The sequence below is a fragment of the Erythranthe guttata genome, chromosome 1, assembly GCF_056151865.1.
Source record: "Erythranthe guttata isolate IM_541 chromosome 1, IM_541, whole genome shotgun sequence".
NCBI classification, from domain to species: Eukaryota; Viridiplantae; Streptophyta; class Magnoliopsida; order Lamiales; family Phrymaceae; genus Erythranthe; species Erythranthe guttata.
In genome coordinates this window covers 8,012,339-8,032,446 of record NC_142533.1, presented here as the reverse complement: position 1 = coordinate 8,032,446, position 20,108 = coordinate 8,012,339, and the positions used below count along the sequence as shown (strand labels likewise).

Sequence of the window (20,108 nt, the reverse complement as noted above, 5' to 3'; positions counted from 1 at the left end):
CTTTTTCAAAACACAAAACTCAAACTCTCTTAACTTCTTGGATTTTGTTTCTCTAATCCCGAACAATTCAACAACAAGCCGGAGGTAAGTTTTACGTTTTTACCCTTGTTTCGTTACTTAGATTACGCATATGAAAAGAAAAAAAATGAACTAATGTTAAATCTCATGATTTCGCCCGGTTCTACACAAACTCAGCACACTGAGTTCGTGTAGAACCGAGTGAACCATGGGGCTCTTTTTTTGGGCGAAATTGAATTAACGTGAATTTAAAAAAAAAATCCAAAAGCATGATTTCGTGTGGAATGAGGCAAGGTAATGTAATGAGTTCGTGCACAAGAACACAAACTCGATGCACCTTTTCTCCTAGTTTCACATGAAATCATGCGAAACTGGTTTAAGAGTTATATTACTTATATTGAGTCATCTCACGATTTTACTAGATCAAGTTAAAGTAATAGAGTAACTCGTTAGGACTATATCTATGGGAGCACATATATAGAATGTCAATAGGTGAATTTCATTAATACGAAATACATAGTTTTAGACAAATACAAGAAAGACCACAACTTCAAGTTGGCTTGCCGATCACCTACACTAACATTTTTTTCTCCACATGTCCGATCACACAACACATGAAACAAGAATTAGGAAGACGCTTGAAAAGGCGATCCAGATTTTAAATCCATCTAAATTATGAAGATACATTCCCCTCTTGAGGTTCTTATTCACATCGATCCGAAACTTTATCATGACGTATTGGAGTTTCAGCTTGTTGGGGTTCATGATAGTAATAAATTCTCCAACCTTACCGCCGTTTGGAGCACATTCTCATCATACGAATACCGCACGTCATGGGGTCGTCATCCAGTCCAGATCTTGAAAGATTAAAGCATTCTTGTCTACAACCACGGACAGCCACCTCCCTTCGCGTGCTCATAATCAAGGACGTGATCGAAGCCAAGGATGAATATGTTTGGTCCAAAGGATCGGAATCCCATCCTTTCACCAGCTGAAGAAGACGTATAACATTGGCTTTGAGCGAGTGAGATGAGATCTCCCTTGTGCACACTAGTCAGCCCACCAATTGGAACGTTTGGGACGACACCCTAGCCGCACTAGTATTACCATTAAAAGTCGGTCCATCTTCCTCTTCCTCATGAGTAAGCTAGAAGCTTCTTGCCATAGCCTATTGATGATGAGAGATAGACGAAGACGTGGGTAACAAGCGAGATGGTCCAGTGCTGCCATCAATAGGGTTCTGGAGGGGGAGCGGGAAAAAAGAATGATTAAAAGAATTCAAATGATGATGAGAGAAAAGTCAAGCTCAAAATAATGAATAATAAACCCCTTACCAAAACAGAAAATACGATTAAAAAACAAATTAAATTAATGGCATACGATTCAATCGACCGGATCCCTGGAAGACAAGATCAAACGATGAAGGTAGTAGAAGAGGGCCTCAAACACACACGCCTCACATGGAGAGAGAAATCAGCCTCATTGAAAAAGAAATTCTTTATGTGAGGAAGGCGGGATAACTGTTACATTTGATACTTCTTAATTAACACAATTTTTTACAACATTGTTATTTATTTTGGCCATGGGATTTATTTCAGTTGGTTTTGACAGTTTATTGATCCCCTCATAACTAATTAATCATGCATTATTGTTGCGATAATATCCTGGCATCCAGTAAACTGCTTTGATATCATTTCTCTTACAACAAGTATTTCTTGTATTCATTTGTCCTTTTCTTCCATGCTAAGGTGGTGTTTGCAAAAGTTTTTTGAAAGTGATTATAAGCTTTTTTTTGCTCATAATCTGTTTTCACGTGTTTGGAAAATAAACTTTTGTTTTTGCTTCTCTTAAAATAATTTGTTTTAAGCTATTTTTTTAAAAGCACCCATAACCCTGTTTTTTCTATTTAAGTTCATTTTCCGGAATATTTGCAAACACCCCCAACTTTTAGAAATAAACACTTCAAACCAACTTAACTCACAATCACTAACTTCTGTTTTTAAATAATCATTTGCAAACACCACCTAAATCTTAAGAAATCTTTATATATATATATATATATATATATATATATATATATATATATATATATAATTTTTTAACAGTTCCTATCTCTTTTGCAAATAAGCTCATCCATTTAATATTATTATAAACAAATGCAAACTTATTGGTTATGAGAAAATTACCCTCGACGCTTTGATCATAATTCCTAATTTGACCATAAAACTCGATTTTGACTTTTTGCAATCTTTTTTTTTGTTTGAAATTCTCTTTTTTTTCGGTCGTTGGAGACCCGTGTTGACTTTTTTCTTTTTCTTTTTCCGCTCACCGCTGACCGTTGGCAACAATATTATTGTGGTTGACATTAAAACACATTAATATTACTGTCAACCACATCAATATTATTTTTTTATTTATCTTTCATTTTGTTTATTTTGTTGACAGGTCAACATAATAATATTACTGTCTACTCTTGTAATATTAATGTGGTTGATAGTAATAGTACTCTCAACCACAAAAATATTAATTTTTTTAGCTTTTTTTTTGTTTGATTTGTTGACCGGTCAACGTAATAATATTACTGTCTAGTATTGTAATATTACTGTGATTGACAATCATATTGTCATCAAGCTGACTAATATTACTGTGGTTGATAGTAATGATATTGTCAGCCACGAGAATATTATTTTTTAGATTTTATTTTGTTTATCTTTATTGATCGATCAACATAATAATAATATTGTATTGAACAATAATGTATTATTTAACATATTGGTTTTGTTTTGTTAATATTACCGTGCTAGGTAGTAATATAGCAATATTAATGTTTTTTTTTTATGTTGTCAACCACAGTTATATTATTGTTTTTAGCGGCGCAAACAAATTTTTTGAAAAAAAAATTTTAAAAATTAAAAAAAATCATTAGTCGATGTTGCCGGCGGCGGCGGAAAACAAGTTTCAAAGAAAACAACGCTGGAGACCGGTGGTCAAAGGCAATGACGGTCAAAATTGGGTTCGGGGTTAAAATTGAATAATTGATGAAATTGATGTTAGATGAATAATATTTGAGTAAATTAAAATATGACGGAGTATTTTAATCTTTTATCTACCTCTGAATTTTATCTGGACTTTTTTGTAAAAGAAATTTAAAGATGGACCTAGATTAAAATAAGTTGCCGACTGGACTTATTTGTAATAACATTTAAGATATTTGTGGATTATTAACTATTAAGTACATAAGAGTACAAGTAGGGCTGAAAGTCGGAAGGATCGGATCGGAATTAGCCTTTTCGGAATATTTCCAAAAAAATTCGGAAGTACAAAATCAATTCCAATTCCAATTCCAAAAATTTCGGAATCTAAAAATTCATTCCAATTCCAAAAGGCCCGGAAATTTCGGAATTTCGGAAATTTTTCGGAAATGACATAAGTATTAAAATTTCGAAACTTCGCTGAAAATTTCATAATTTGTTAAAAATAAAAACATTCACGTCGATAAAAATAACTACTAAATTTCAATTCAAAAAATAAATAAAAATAAACAACATCATAATATCCAATAAAACTTCTAGCAAAAATTAAATAAACTCTTTGGCTTTGCACAAGAAATAATAAACGTAAAACTAGGGTTTTACATAAAATAAATTAGGATTTTTTTAGGTGACATGACCTATAAAGAATAAATACAACTAAATAATGTAAAATAAGTATATATATATATATATATATAAAAGATGTATTTTTTGGAAAAAAAATCGGTTTTTTTTCGGAAAAAAATCGGAATTTTTTCGGAATTAATTTCGGAAATAATCGGATCGGAAATCGGAAATTCCAATTTTTTTTTATATAATTCCAATTCCAATCCAAAAAAATCGGAAAAAATCGGAAATCGGAATTTCGGAAATCGGAATGAAAAAAGTTGTTCCAAAATCGGAACTTTTCGGATCGGAACCGGCGGAAATCGGAATTTCCGTTCCAACTTGCACCCCTAAGTACAAGGAATAAATAATTATCTATGCGTACTTGAAATGGTCTCCTAAATCCAAAACGTACATCAATTATTATTATTATTTTTCTTCTAGGAATTGTCAACAATGAAGTACAAGAGATAACTCACTTGCATGCTGTGTGCTGCCAATTTTTGTATATGAGTACATACAAAAAACAAAAAAAAAGACTGTTTTAGGAACCTCAAATGGAAATTATTTGTAACTAACCACCAAGGGAATTACACCCCTTTTTTTTATAATAATTTGACATACCTCTCTCGTCACATTTGAAATACCTAAAATACCCTTGTGTAGTTAGTTTTTAAAATCGTACGTTATTCTATTTACATATCACGGTCGCTATAATCTCATTTACAGACAGAAAACGCGCGGCGTATCAGATTTTTTTTTGAAAAGATCTGTGAGAAATTGAAATTCATAGTAGTCGTAATTTTTTCGTGCGGAGGAGTTATTACGCGGAGTAGTCTTCCCCATTGTGAGCGTTGTTCAATAGGTGTTTTATATGTGCGGATTAGTTTCCCCATCGGAATTATATGTGCATAGTGATTCATATTTTTTTAGGGTTATGCAGATTTGTTTTTGTGTTTGGTTGATGTTATATGTGTTTATGTAGTCATTTTGTGTTTTCGTTTCGCAGAAATTCGTATTTTTATAGGGTAGTTATATGTAGTTATGTTGATCGGATTCCATTTTTGCAGATTTTCATCTAAATATATCTTTGTCAGTGACGATGGTTATCAAGTTTGATGGTGTTTTGGGGGTAAAACAATGTTTTGGCGAACTTTTTATGAAGATTTAATTGGTTACGTCAGCGCCAAGTGGAAGAAATTAGACCGAAATAATGTGGCTATGTCGTACAATATAGCTGGTGTTGGGGAGGGGATATTGGGTGATGGCGACATTGTTTCGTTCATGTTGTCCATTCTCCGACAGTTATCAATTAATCGGATTGATATAGTTGTTAAACAAAGAGTGGGTGATAGTAGGGGCGTAATCGGTGTGATTCTACTCTTATCAAATAACTATTTAGATGAATACAATCAGGTGAATACAATCAGGTGGAATTCAGTGCTGTTGAGCGGAATTTTGTGTCATCTGGTCAATCTCTGTTGATGACTGTTAATTGGGCAAAATTTATAAACGATATTGGGCAAGTTTTTTAAGGGGGTGCTAAGTATTTCAGGAGGGCGTTGTGTTTATATGCTATCGAAATGGGATTTTAATTCAATTATGTAAAGAACGAGCGTGTGAGGGTTACTGCAGTTTGTAAAGACAGAGATGTGAAACACCGTATATGGAGGATACATGCATCAATTGAGCATGCAAGTGGCTTCTTTTACATCCGAAGATATATGAAGCATTATACGTGGGGATGTGGTTTTGCTATTGCTGGTAAGAAGAGGTTGACATCTGATATAATCTCTGTTTTGGTCATGAGTGAAGTGAGAGCTAAGCCTAGTTGGACAACTAATGACCTTGTTGTGCACGCAAAGCTTCATTTTGGTATTGATATTAGTTATTATGTTGGTTAGATGGCTATTCAAACATCAAAGGAACACATTTTTAGTGAGCATAGATCGTCGTATTCATATATGGCATCTTACTTGGAGGAACATGGAAAGACCAATCCAAAAAGTGCATATCATCAGGACTATGATCAATCAACAAAGATGTTTTAGCGCTGCTTTTCATAATGGGTGTTTGTTTGATGGGATTTAAGGCATGCCGACCAATACTCTATGTTGATGGTACTTTCTTATGAGGAAAACATAGGGGGTTTTGCTTGCTGCAATATCAAAAAATGGCAATAATGATAAGGATTGGTAGAATGTTGTTTTTATATTACTTTATAGTACTACTTGGTTTTTTATTTTCTAATACATATTTTCTATTTTCATGCTTATTGCCAGTAGCGTTTGTTGCTGTGAACGAGGAGACTGATAGCAACTGAGTTTTTTTTAGAACAACTGAAAAGTGCGTTTGTGACAGATCGTGCATTGACATTTATGTCTGACCGGAACAATGGATTCTTGAAAGGGGTGAAGAATGTATTTCCTAACAGTTTCTATTCATATTGTCTTTACAAGTTTCGGGGTAGTACTTTGACATTTCGGAAGGCAATTATGTTCCAATTTAATGCATGAGTGTATGTTGCAACTGGAGAGGAGTTTGATCAGAATACGGAGTTGTTCAGGAAGAATGGTGGTGCCAGGGTGACTAACTTTTTAGCTGATTTACCACCAGAAAATTGGACTCTTGCTCATCTTGAAGGCAGGAGTATGGCGAGGTTTCGTCGAGTGGTGCAGAGTCATAGAATTCCAAGTTACGTGATATACGTGGCTTGCCCATAACAAATTTGATTGATGGGATTATAAGCAAAATGATGATGGACATGTATTTTGCCGCTAGGAAATCTTCTAAACGCACATATGTATTATGTAAGGAAGTCCAAGAAAAGATTAATGATCTTGTGCAAGATGCTAGAGTAATTACTGCGCTTCAAACATCCAATGATTTATATGAGGTGCTTAGTGATCCGATTGCTATTGTTGATATTCGTAGTAGAACGTGCATTTGTAGCATGTGGCAGATAGGGGTAAACACGGGCGTGTTTGGGCGGGTTTGAACAAAAAATCATACCGACCCGGCATTGGCAGGCTATCAAATTAATAAACCGCACCTGCTTAGTTAGGCATATGAACCGCATGGTTCGGGTTTATCGGGTCGGTCGGGTTGGCGGGCGGGTCTGAAAAACACCAACATTTTTTTTAATCGAAACGTGTTCTATAAAAAAGGAAGATAAAACAAATAATTTTGAATGTGTTATAAATAAAGGAGAAAATAAAGGAAACAAATATTTCACAAAAATATTTTTTAAAAGAAACTGCTTTTAGAATTTTGGGGCAAACATCTCTTTTATATATAAAGATTGTTATTGTCTCGTATTAAATTAATTATTTTTTCACTTTTAAAAGTGTTATTCTGTGCATCGCACGGGAAAGAATACTAGTTTCAATAACATAGAGAAAAAACCCTATTCTAGAGTGTGTTCAATATTTGAACAATAAGTCCATAACTCTTGTCTTCAAAATGCATTGGAAAAGAAATCACACAACGATACACATTCTTTAATCATTTTCCGAGTTTTGGATTGCATAAAAATCAAAATTGGTTAGTTAGTAATGTGTTGTAATATGGTCTATTTTATGCTACATCGGCTGAAATACATCGGGTAGATCCTTACCATTTATATATACACAAACACACATACGCCCACATTATTGGTGCGTGTAGATCAACGGTAAAAAGTCACCGGTATAGTCTTCACCGGGTGTAGCATAGAAATAACCGTTGTAATATCGCGAGGCGATAGCAACCAACACAAAATTAATTCTAAAAAAAAAAAAAAAAAAAAAAAAAAGGAGGAGACGGTCCTTATTTAGAAAGAAAAAGATATTGAGGGACTTTAAACTAATTTTCCCTTTCTATTTTTTTTTTTGCCCATTACAAACAACAGCCCTCTGTTGACCTTTTATGCAAAAACAAGAATCTCCAATCTCCAATAATATTACAAGATTCATGAGTAGCTAGCTTTGTTAGAAAGACAGCTTCTGTCTGTGAGTAATATATCATATATGGGATGCTTTGTTGACGGAGTTTCACAAGTCTTTTCCTCGTCCTCTATTGTGCTTTGCTGAGCTGGCAATCCTAATCTTCTGTCTTTTGCATGCATGTAACTTAACAACAACAATGTTTCAAATATTTTTTATTTTTTCTTACATCATGCACCTTCTATATATATATTTCATCAAATTCCCCAACAATATACACTTCTTCTCTCATTTCTCTGGTCCGAAGTATCTGCAAAAAAAAAAAGAAAAAAAAAAGGCGAATTTCTTTTCTTGAAAACCCACTAATCGAATAGGTAATTCCGACGATTTTTTTTTTTTTTTTTTTTGGAGTTCTCCTCTTTAGCTATATGGGATATTTAAAGAAAACAAATTTATGTTGTAGGCTTAAACTATTAAAAATAAAAATAAAAATAAAAAATTGATGTGTACTATGTAGAAGAAGAGTGGAAGAAATGCTATTTTTCGATATTTGTGTTTCCTTATATTCTATAATTAAGAATATAAATCGACAGGTTTAATTACGACCCAAAAATGGAGTTGGACGACAAAACGAGCGTAGCACTCGAAGCTATCAACAATGAAACTGTTGACTTGGTAATGATATATATTATTTCTTGTGAACAATATTCTTTATTTCACTATCTTGAGTATTATACAATTAGTGCAGCATTGGTTTCTAGTTTTGTTTCAAGAATATGTAATTCATATAATAAATTCCTATGTATGTATTAATTAATTAGTGTTCAAATTGAATTTATATAGATATATATCGCTAGCTATTCCTAATATACATAGGGACTTTTGCATCTATCGATCGATCTTTCAGGAAAATATCCCGGTTGAAGAAGTTTTCGAAAAGTTGAAATGCACGAAAGAAGGTCTTAGCTCCGATGAGGTACAAACACGGCTTCAACTCTTCGGTTATAATAAACTCGAAGAGAAAAAGGTAAATAATTAATCAATATACATGCATAATTTCATTAATTAAAATGTTTTAAGTCTTGATCACTTTATTTATAAATAAATCCTTTTTTATTTATTTATTTGCAGGAGAGTAAAATACTGAAGTTTTTGGGGTTTATGTGGAATCCTCTCTCATGGGTTATGGAAGCTGCTGCTATCATGGCTATCGCTATTCCTCACGGGAAGGTAATTTTTTCGAACTATATTTTTTAATTTATATTGCATTTGAAATTAAATATTTATGCTGATTGATATTCGATTTTTGTTTTTTAATTTTATTTGTTGCAGAAACATAAAGTTGATTACAGTGATTTCATTGGGATTGTGTTACTTCTTGTAGTCAATTCGACTATTAGTTTTATAGAGGAGAACAATGCCGGAAATGCGGCTGCGGCTCTCATGGCTCGATTGGCTCCGAGAGCTAAGGTCATCGATCGTCATATTACCAAAAAAAAAACGAAATTTTGAATTTCGACTTATTAAAATATATATTATGTCCTTAACATTGATCAGGTGTTACGTGACGAAAAATGGAGAGAGGAGGACGCGTCGGTTTTGGTTCCGGGAGATATTATTAGCATAAAACTCGGTGACATCATTCCGGCCGATGCAAGATTACTCCAAGGAGATCCTTTGAAAATCGACCAGGTGCATTTTTTAATTTTATTTTTTATGACCAAGGGCGGAACTTCAAAGGGGCGGGGGGCTGTTGCCCCCCAAGATTAAAAAAAAAAAATTTTTTAGGTATTTTGGCATTTTAGTTTTTGAATATTACTTTTGGCCCCCCTAAAGTTTTTGTAATTATGTGTCTTAACCCTTAATTTTTTGTTTCTTCTCCACAATCTTATATAAATTATACTTGTATACATCATATTTAATATAAAAATATTTAATAAAATGATTAAAATTTGTATTATTTAATATAATATTTATGAATATTTACTTATTTTGGAATTTTTTTATCGGTGTCTCTTAAAAATAATATGAGACGATGCCATTAACCTCCAAAATATTTAAGTGCAATACATTAAGATTTTTTATTAAACTTATTTTTGCTATGATAAAACTATAATATATATATATATATATATATATATATATATATATATATATATATATATATATATATATATATATATATATATATATGCTATTTTTATTAAACTCATTTTTGCTATATGTCTTGTGAACCAAAAAAAAAATTCGGGCCGCTGCCCCGAACCCCGAAATTTTGGTTAGCCCCCCTATATTTTGATCCTGGTTCCGCCCCTGTTTATGACATACTTTTTTTAATTTTTTTTTTCCATTTTGAGTATCTAATAATTTGAATTTTCTATTTTTTTTTTTTTATTTTATTTAGTCTGCTTTAACAGGGGAGTCTCTACCAGTAAGCAAAAATCCGGGTGATGGAGTGTACTCGGGTTCCACATGCAAGCAAGGCGAAATCGAAGCAGTTGTAATCGCAACCGGAGTACACACTTTCTTCGGAAAAGCTGCTCATTTAGTCGAAAACACTACTCACATTGGACATTTTCAACAGGTCACATTTAATTAATTCCACATTTCCGTAATTAAAATTATAGATATATATATCTTGTCACACAAACAATCACTGGCGGAGCCAGGAATTAAAGTCCGTGGGGCCGACTGCATTAAAAAAATTATGAGGGTACAAAAAATTATATGATAGGGACTTGAGTAGTGCTGGGGGCCATGGCCCCCCTGGTTGTATGCTAGCTCCGCGCACTGTATATATATATATATATATATTAATATTTATTTATATTTTGATAAATTCAGGTGTTGACTTCAATCGGAAACTTCTGCATATGCTCGATCGCGACGGGGATGGTATTTGAAATAATAGTTATATTCGGGCTGCAAAAGAGAGGTTATCGTCAAGCTATAGATAATCTTCTCGTACTATTGATCGGTGGAATCCCCATTGCAATGCCGACCGTTCTTTCCGTTACTATGGCTATTGGCTCCCACCGCCTCTCTCAGCAGGTATATATATATATATATATATATATATATATATATATATATATATATATATATATATATATATATATATATATATATATATATATATATATATATATATATATATATATATATTTATTTATGCGTAAAAAAAAAACAATTCAATGTTATATTATTTCGAATTCGTAACGGAATAAATGGTCGTGTCGTCTTTTGGCCGTAGGGTGCGATAACGAAAAGAATGACAGCAATTGAGGAAATGGCTGGTATGGATGTTTTGTGCAGTGATAAAACCGGCACTCTTACTCTCAACAAACTCTCGGTCGACAAAAATCTAGTTGAGGTAATAATACTTTTGTTCGTTTACATTATCCGTAAAACGAAAATGCGAGTATAATAATATAATTAATCATAATATGAATTTTTGTTTAAGGTTTTCGCGAAAGACGTCGACAAAGATATGGTAGTGTTGATGGCGGCTAGAGCATCGAGGCTGGAGAATCAAGATGCTATCGACTGTGCAATTGTTTCAATGTTAGATGATCCTAAAGAGGTTGCTTTCTCACATTTCTAAATATTGAACACAATTTATTTTTATTTATTTTTTTCGTATTTAAAAAAAAAAAAAATCGTGTTTTTTTTTTATTGACGAAAGGCGCGAGCTGGAATTACGGAAGTACACTTCCTTCCTTTCAATCCAACTGATAAAAGGACAGCACTTACCTACTTAGATGGTGATGGTAAAATGCACAGAGTTAGCAAAGGTGCCCCTGAGCAGGTATTTAATTTTATATATATTTTATAGTAATACAGTATAACCTCGATAAATTAATACTCGGTAAATTAATAGTCTCACTTAAATAATAATATTTCTCGGTCCCGGCTCGGTGAGAACGTGGTAAATTCTTAATTCCATAATTTAATATTTCGCTGAATTTAAATTGAATTTTCCTAGTCCCGACTGTATTAATTTATAGAAGTTTAACTGTTGTACAAATAAATAAATAATAGCACTTTAGTTTTGATTAAAAGAATTTCTGATTCGTGTTTACGAATCAAACAGATTCTGAATCTGGCATGCAACAAGTCGGATATCGCAAACAAAGTGCACACGATTATCGAAAAATTTGCCGAGAGGGGTCTCCGATCGCTTGCAGTTGCTCGACAGGTATATCGATAATAACTAACTCTTGTAAATTGAAGAAAGCATCTTCTTGAGATGAAAAATTTCATGATCGGTCGAAAAACAGAACGTTCCGGAAGGTTCCAAAGAAAGTTCCGGCGGACCGTGGGAATTTGTCGGACTTCTACCTCTATTCGATCCGCCACGTCACGACAGCGCCGAGACTATCCGGAAAGCTCTAGATCTCGGAGTTAGTGTCAAAATGATCACAGGTTTGCATCAATTGTTAATAATCTAGTTTAATTATTCAATTTGTAGTGCAATATAAACAACCTTTAAAAAAAAAAAAAAAAAACGGTTTTCAGGCGATCAATTAGCAATAGCAAAGGAAACGGGGAGACGGCTCGGCATGGGCACGAACATGTACCCTTCGTCGTCGTTGCTCGGCGACCACAAAGACTCGTCGGTCAAAGCTCTACCGGTCGAAGAACTCATCGAAAATGCCGACGGTTTCGCAGGCGTCTTTCCAGGTTTATTATTATCATATTATACTATAATCTCGACACCTTCACAACATTTCCGAAAAATAAAATCCAAAATTTTTAAAATTCCGTTTCTTGTTTTTTTTTTTTTTTTTTTTTTTTTTTGCAGAGCATAAGTACGAGATAGTGAAGATACTACAGACGAGAAAGCACATTTGTGGGATGACCGGAGATGGAGTGAACGATGCACCGGCATTGAAGGTTGCCGACATCGGAATCGCGGTGGCAGATGCAACCGATGCCGCCAGAAGTGCCTCTGACATTGTCCTCACCGAACCGGGGCTGAGTGTCATTATTAGTGCTGTGTTAACGAGTCGTGCCATTTTTCAGAGAATGAAGAATTACACGGTAAAATAAAAATTTAGCTCTCCTCCTTTATTTTTCTTCAATTGTGTTAATTGATTAATTATGTTTCTTTAACAGATATATGCAGTTTCGATCACGATACGTATTGTGGTAAGCGTTCAATCCTTCTTCGGTTTTGAAGAGTGTATCCGAATGTATTCGTTAATGCTGATCTACGATTTATAATTTTTTTTTTGTTGAACAGATGGGATTTATGTTGCTGACGGCGTTTTGGAAATTCGACTTCCCTCCGTTTATGGTTCTAGTCATTGCCATTCTAAATGATGGTATATTAATTGCTACAAATTACACAAATATTATTACAAGATATTGTTTGTACATTCTTTTTTTGTAATTTTGTATAGGTACTATAATGACGATATCGAAAGACAGAGTGAAACCATCTCCGATACCCGATTCTTGGAAACTGAGCGAAATATTCGCGACGGGGATTGTACTAGGAAGTTATCTCGCCTTGATGACTGTTATATTCTTCTATTTGGCCTACGAAACCAGCTTTTTCGCGGTACATTTAATTAAACATAATCCAAATATTTGTCTTCTTAAGTTTCTTATAATAAGCTCGATTTCATTTAATTTATGCACTATTGCTATTTTTTACAAAAATCAGGACCATTTTCACGTAGAAGATTTTAGCAAGCAGCACGCGGGTTCTTCGTTAGCAGACGACAGCTCGAAAATATTAAAAGACAAATTAGCATCGGCAGTTTATCTTCAAGTAAGCACAATCAGCCAAGCGTTGATATTCGTCACCCGATCCAGAGGGTGGTCCTTCACGGAAAGACCCGGTCTTCTTCTAGTCGCTGCGTTTATCGTTGCTCAATTGGTAATCCTATTTTTCTTTTTTTAGAAAAGTGCCGCTTATAATTCAATTCGTATTATTGAAAAAAAGGAAAACGGAACGAGATTTGTCAACAAATCGATGCGTTGTGATTTGTGCAGGTTGCAACATTACTGTCGGCAGAGGTCACGTCCGATTTATTCGGGATACGGAAAATCGGGTGGGGATGGACGGCTGTGATCTGGTTGTTCAACATTGTGACATATATGTTTCTTGATCCTATTAAATTTGCAGTCAGATATTCTCTAAGTGGTAGAGCTTGGGGATTGCTCCTAAACCAAAGGGTAATTATTTTTAACTGAAATGTTAACTGTCGTTTTAATTTTACTAATAACGTTTTTTTGACTTCGAACGTTATTATGACAATTTTCTAATATGATTTTGGTAAAATTCAAAGCACGGAAATTGTAGTCCTTTAAGATAGTATTCTAAACCAACCCAAATCAGAATCAGCTGGACTGGATGTCGAGTGACAAAGTTATGCGATATTTAATCTTGCTGATTCAAGTTGGACTAGAAATCTAACTTAAAGAACTATATATTCCGCTTTTCGAGTTTTGCCAAATTCATCCTAGAAAATAGTCAAGATCATATTTGAAGCTGTGACGGTATTATTAAAACTGAAACGACATTTATCAAATCCCTTAAATTTAATTGGTTGAAAATGCATTACAATTTATGTCTGAAAATTCAAAGTCTATATATATGTATGTATTTAAAAAAAATAGATGGCATTCAACACGCAAAAGGACTTTGGTAAGGAAGCAAGAGAAGCAGCGTGGGCGACGGAGCAGAGGACGCTACACGGGCTTCAGACAGCAGAAACGAAGATGTTTTCGGACAAGCATCACACGTTTAGGGACATAAACATAATGGCCGAGGAAGCTAAACGACGTGCTGAGGTGGCGAGGCTGAGGGAAATACACACACTCAAAGGGAAGGTTGAATCATTTGCTAAGCTTAGGGGACTTGATATTGATGTCAACCCACACTACACCGTCTGATCTTCCGTCCTCCATCAATCGATCACTTGTCGTGGAGATTTTCTGAATTTTTTTTTTGTACTTCTTTTTTCGTCTTGTCGTGAAATTTGCTTCTATCGTGTAACGGATTTTCCATCGACTGAGGAGGAATCCGAGCAAAAAGAGTCAATAAGAGCACACTATATCTATATATACGTGCAATGCATGTGGTGAGCTGCTCAATATATCGACTAGTTTCGTGTTATTTTCATGTGGGTATTATTTGCCTTATTCAATCAATGGAAGAATTGTTTCTTTGTTTCTGATTAATCTTTTCTATATATATGGTATGCTGTCAAATTTTAGCATCGAAAAACATATATGATTAATATTGATTTCTAAATCTATAACTTAATTGTTATCAGCTTAGAAAATGTTGGTTTACGATTTTAATATCGAAAAACATTTATTTATTCAAAATCTTTAGCTTGTTATGTAACTGCCTAAACAAGTAGAAGATGCTGATATATGATTTTAGTATCGAAAAATGTGTATCGATATCGACTCTAAATCTTAATTTGTTGTGAAACTGCGCCTAAATGAGTAGGAAATATTGATGAAATACATAAAACATATATCAATATTGAATATTGATCATATTTTTTTTAATGAAATTGCCTAAACAAGTAAAATATGTTGATCTACATCTTACATTGTATGATTACCCTCTTATATTGGCGGAGGCACGAATTTGAATCACTGTGGGCTTATAATGTACGGGTGGAGAGGCCAACGCCCCGATTTTTTTTTTCCGATTTATTCACATAAAATAGCACAAAATGACTACAAATTACCATAATCAGAGGAAAACAAATTACCTTATAATGGAATAGTTGGAAATCTAATTTTTTTCATATTTGTCTGGCAAGAGAATGTAGAGTTGCAGAAAACTAGAAACTTGAAGAATAACAGCTACGCTTAAGACTGTATACGCAATATTAATTTTAAGAAAAATATTTTTGGCTTTATGGATGAGCAAAATTAAATTATTTAGGTGGCTTATGCCTCGTTTGCTTGCTACTATTAGGTTAGATTAACTAAATAGTAGGAGTTAGTAAGATGTTTGGTTGGTAGGATTCAACACTACTCAAGCCCGCTACTAAAGTTGAAGCCCGCAATTATGTGCTACTACGTCATGAAATTAGTAACACCCCTCACCCCTGGGATTAAATTTGTAGGGGTGACTAAAACGGAAAATTACAAATTTATCCTTAAAATAATAATTTGATTCTATTACATAAAAGACTTTATAGACAATTTGCATATAATACAGAATTTAACAAATTTAATACAACATGTAATCTAAAGAACCAAACATATTATTAACTAATTAATTAGTTAATTACTAAGAAATTAATTCAATCTAATCTAATCCGATCTAATCCAATATAGGAAAGCAAACGAGGCAGGAAATTAAAAACTTAATGAATTAAAACATCAACGTACGACACTATACATGTGAACTTATGATCGTGGTGCGAATATAGTATGTACGCGTTCGAGTTAAAGTATGACCGTTGTAACTAATATGTACGCATTACCGTAACAAAACCAATAAATTAAAGTCGTCCTACTGGGATTCGTGTTCGGGTTCTTCATTAATCTCTTCCTCTTCATATTCCCACCACAAACATAACCAACATATCATCCTCCCTCTCTCTTCGTGGAAGACAAAATGGCGGAGATTGGTTTTGTGGCGAGCAAATTGTGTTATGCCCCCATCAGGACCTGTAATATCTTCCAAACGAGGTCATATTGGGCAGAGTCACATCACCACGACAAAGTAAGAAATTTATATCGGTGAATAGTCTCTCTATCTCAACTACGCCGGCCATTCTATGTGTGTATGAACGAAGTAATAAACAAATATTATGATCATTGATACAAAAACTTACTCATAAATAACAGTCCCCTATTTAATACTGTCTCTTCGTATATGCATGTGCTCTTAATGGCGTGGGACTCGAAAGCAATTTTATTTATTGTTGTATACATTTTTCTTTGACCAAACCCGTTTGTCTTCATTGTTGTATACATTTTTCTTTACATATGCCCCAAAAAACAAAAAGTTTCAAAAGTGTTGATCAATAAATACCAGCACACGCCTAAAACGAAGAGATGCAATTCATTGGTCATATGAAGATGAACTATTAAATAGGGTATGAGACTGATATATAAGAGTTCTTACTATATAATAGAGTACGGAAAGACTTTAGAGTCATTACACCAACATAAGATCCTGTTATTATATGTTTTCGAGATAGATAATTTTTTTACCAGAGATTTTATAAGAGAGACTAGTCGAGGTAAGAACTTTATTCTTTCTCCTTAAGACAAAATTGCCCCGCTACAGTGCTTCGATTTTGGTAATTGTCTCCCAAGATACAACGACTTACAGTTCCAACATAGTAGCACAACAACTGTTGGAATACAACGAACGGAAAGACTATTTGGACTTTATGACACGAAGGAAAGATAATGTAACAATTATGCCTATGAATGCTTGGATGATTGAGAGTGAGTTTTCTGGAAAAAAAAAAAAAAACTAGGGCTCTATTTATAGTTTTCAAAAGTTGTTTTCCAAAAGACACAACTCTTGGAAAGGAAAGGGGCCGAAAAGGTACTGTGCCTTTTTGCAGGGGTTAAACACCAATTCGTATTTAAACTGCCACCTGTTTAATTAAGCCCAAAACGTAATTAATTTTGGCCCAAAACTGACCCAACTCCAAACCAAAGTCCAACGGCCACGCGCACGCGCTCGGTTCGGGCGGGCGGCGGCGCGCGTGTGGCTTTGTACTTAAGCCCACACTTGATTATACCTCTAACTATCCACTTGACACTATTTAAAGTATTCTCATTAATGCTCTTTTCCTAATTTGGGATATCTGACTTTTCACATCCCACCAAGCCCTTTGAGTTCACTTCAGCTCATTGAAGTTCTTAATTTGTGCATTTATTTCTCATTCATCCCACATTGGATATGAGTAATTGAATACATTACGATCATCTACTCGAAGCCTAGATTATGGTTCCATTATTTATTTCTTGAAATAATCACGAAATTTTACTTCAATATTTTCCAAAGTTGAGGTGAACACCTCAATTTTTTCAACAGATCCGCTATATTAGAGTCATTAACCAAAAAATTATATGTGTGTATTTGATACATTTACATAAATTTCCACGTACATTTAAGAGCCCATGCATATTTGTTTCTCGATATAGGTACCCAGAAAATAAAAAGCTGCGAATGCTTTGATCATTACACCAGTAGACGCATCTAAATTTCAATTTTGTTGATATAACCCCTCAGTTATGGTCATTCAGAGAGGTTGTATTAAAGAGGAGACATTTATTTAATAAAGAACCCGAACCCGAACCCGAACCCGAATCCCAGAAAGACGAGCACGAGTTTTAAGACTATGATAATGTGGATTCAGATAGGTCACTATCTGATTAATTATTTTTTCTTTTGAATTTTTTTTTTGTTATTTGTTTTTGTGTATTTATGGTTTTTCTATTAAACAATGATTTGCTACATAAATACATTTGTGCATGTAGTTGAACACGTTGCAATGCGCAACATGTTCATTTGTACAAGACAACGTATACATTATTAGAACAAAACTTGGATACGTGAATGGTGACCTATGAACACTAAGTTGTGAGAAATAACCACTTGCGCCCATAATACATTCCATCCGCATAAAAAGTAGGGGAAATATGCAATCCCCCCTCAAATGGAAAATATTATGAGTAAAACCCAATTGACTTTTAAAACTTTTGCACAAACCCACATCCCAAACTTAATAAGTGAAACCCCCTCAATTAAACATAATAAGACATAAGTACCCTTATTAACAGTTTTTTATAATAAATCAAATATATAATCACGATATCTTTCCATAACCGTTTCCCTTTATTATAGGCGGACGTGATTCTCCTTGATATACAGACGTGATTTTAGCCGAGATTAGGTGAGAATAGAGATATCGTCGCCGTTCAATCCTTCTGTGTTCGTTGCCGGAGTTAAACTGCATTTGAAGGTCAGAGGTTCTGCTTTAATTTTGTTGGTTTCGTAATTGGGGCTGGGTTGTAGTGTGTGTATTCAGATATGTGTGTATGTGTTTAGAACCGAATTTTTATTGTTTCTTTTTGGGTCGTCTTAATTGGTGTAAATGATCGTTACTGATTGAAAATTTTATACCGATTTACACAGAGTCACGTTGTGACTACTCTGTAAATCTTTTGTTCGTTTTGTGTTAATTGATACGCTAGTGTAATTTTATTGTATTTTTTTTTTTTTTTGCGTTACTTGATATGTTAGTGTAAGTTTCAATGTGTTTGTTGTGGTTGAATTGAATTCATATAATATTATGTGATTTGCATTTACAGAGTACGTAGTGCAGATTTATTCATCAGAAGTAGTCACATAGTAGTCACATTCTCATTTTTTTGTGTAGTGCTGCACAGCATGTCGTCAACCTTGATGATTGTGTTGAAGTATGAAGTCATGATAAATATTAGCATAAGGTCTGAGGAAGGGGCGACAATGAAAACGGAGCTTAGCTCCAAAGTCCATGAGCAGGTGGATCAATTGGTTCAATAAGGTAGAGTATGGGTAGCGAGGAAGTTGTCGGATCATATGTTCGAGGTCCTATGCGACCCAACTGCAGTTGTTGATATAAAAGAAAGAGTGTGTTCGTGTAGGATGTGGCAGATCACTGGATTGCCTTGTGCTCATGCTGCTTGTGTGTTGTTCAATAATACTAACGAGGGCTATAAATATGTTGACAAATATAACCGCACTGAGGCGTACATGGAGACTTACTCGCACCCTGTTGCCATTTGTGCAGCCTACAATTGACAATAACATGCCGATTGTTGGGCCCCCAGACCACCACGTTCGTAGAGGAAGGCCTAAGTAAAAAAGAATACCATCGAAGGGAGAGAAGATCAAACGGAAGTTCAAGTGTAGTCGGTGCAATCGAATTGGATACCACAACAAGAAGACGTGTTCGATGGCCATTATTGGGGGTTGACAGTATTGATTTTTTTTTTTCAGTTTTTAATTGTTTTTAAGCATTAAGTGTGGTTTTTTTTTTCTTCATGGATAAATTTCATTTTCACTGTTTTTTATTTTGTTTACACCAGAAGACATATGTAGTACTTTAACGTGAAATTATTTTGCTTAATGTTTTTATCTGATTTTTTTGATTGTTTTATCTCCACATGTAATTTCATTACTAATGTTTCAAACTGTTTCGAGTGTTGTCATCTTGTAGGCATCTTCGTTACTCATATTATTCAGTCATAGTCACATAGCAGTCATATTGCCTCTGTAATGTTCAGCCTATTGATTTGCTCACCGTAGTCACATAACAGTCATATATCCTCATTCATCTGTTATTCAAAATGTATTCAACTAATAGTCACATTCGTGCTGGGGTTTTGGTTATGTAAAGTAATTTTCCTTATACTGTATGTTGTTTCCTACTTTCATGTTCTAATGACTTACAAGCATAGTCACGTAGTAGTCATATTCTTAACAGTATCTTAATAATTGTGATATATATGATAATTCCACTGCTATACACAACATAGT

At 34.1% G+C, this 20,108-nt stretch overlaps 1 protein-coding gene across 2 annotated transcripts; it reads left to right on the top strand.

The window, feature by feature from the left end:
• Nucleotides 1-8,191: 8,191 nt before the first annotated feature.
• Nucleotides 8,192-14,708, top strand: LOC105948605 (plasma membrane ATPase 1-like). Of its 2 annotated transcripts, XM_088821087.1 has the most exons (20): nt 8,192-8,254; nt 8,487-8,606; nt 8,711-8,809; nt 8,912-9,049; nt 9,137-9,271; nt 9,984-10,163; nt 10,424-10,630; nt 10,833-10,952; nt 11,043-11,162; nt 11,265-11,387; nt 11,673-11,777; nt 11,860-12,004; nt 12,098-12,262; nt 12,384-12,622; nt 12,698-12,730; nt 12,825-12,906; nt 12,985-13,145; nt 13,251-13,466; nt 13,583-13,765; nt 14,210-14,708. In XM_088821087.1, the coding sequence occupies exons 1-20, from the start codon at nt 8,192-8,194 to the stop codon at nt 14,483-14,485; spliced, it is 2,910 nt and encodes a 969-aa protein (XP_088677213.1). In that variant the 3' UTR covers nt 14,486-14,708. The 2 variants fall into 2 exon arrangements, with proteins under 2 accessions (XP_088677213.1, XP_088677212.1); XM_088821086.1 differs by having other exon boundaries at nt 12,985-13,466; nt 14,210-14,563.
• Nucleotides 14,709-20,108: the final 5,400 nt, after the last annotated feature.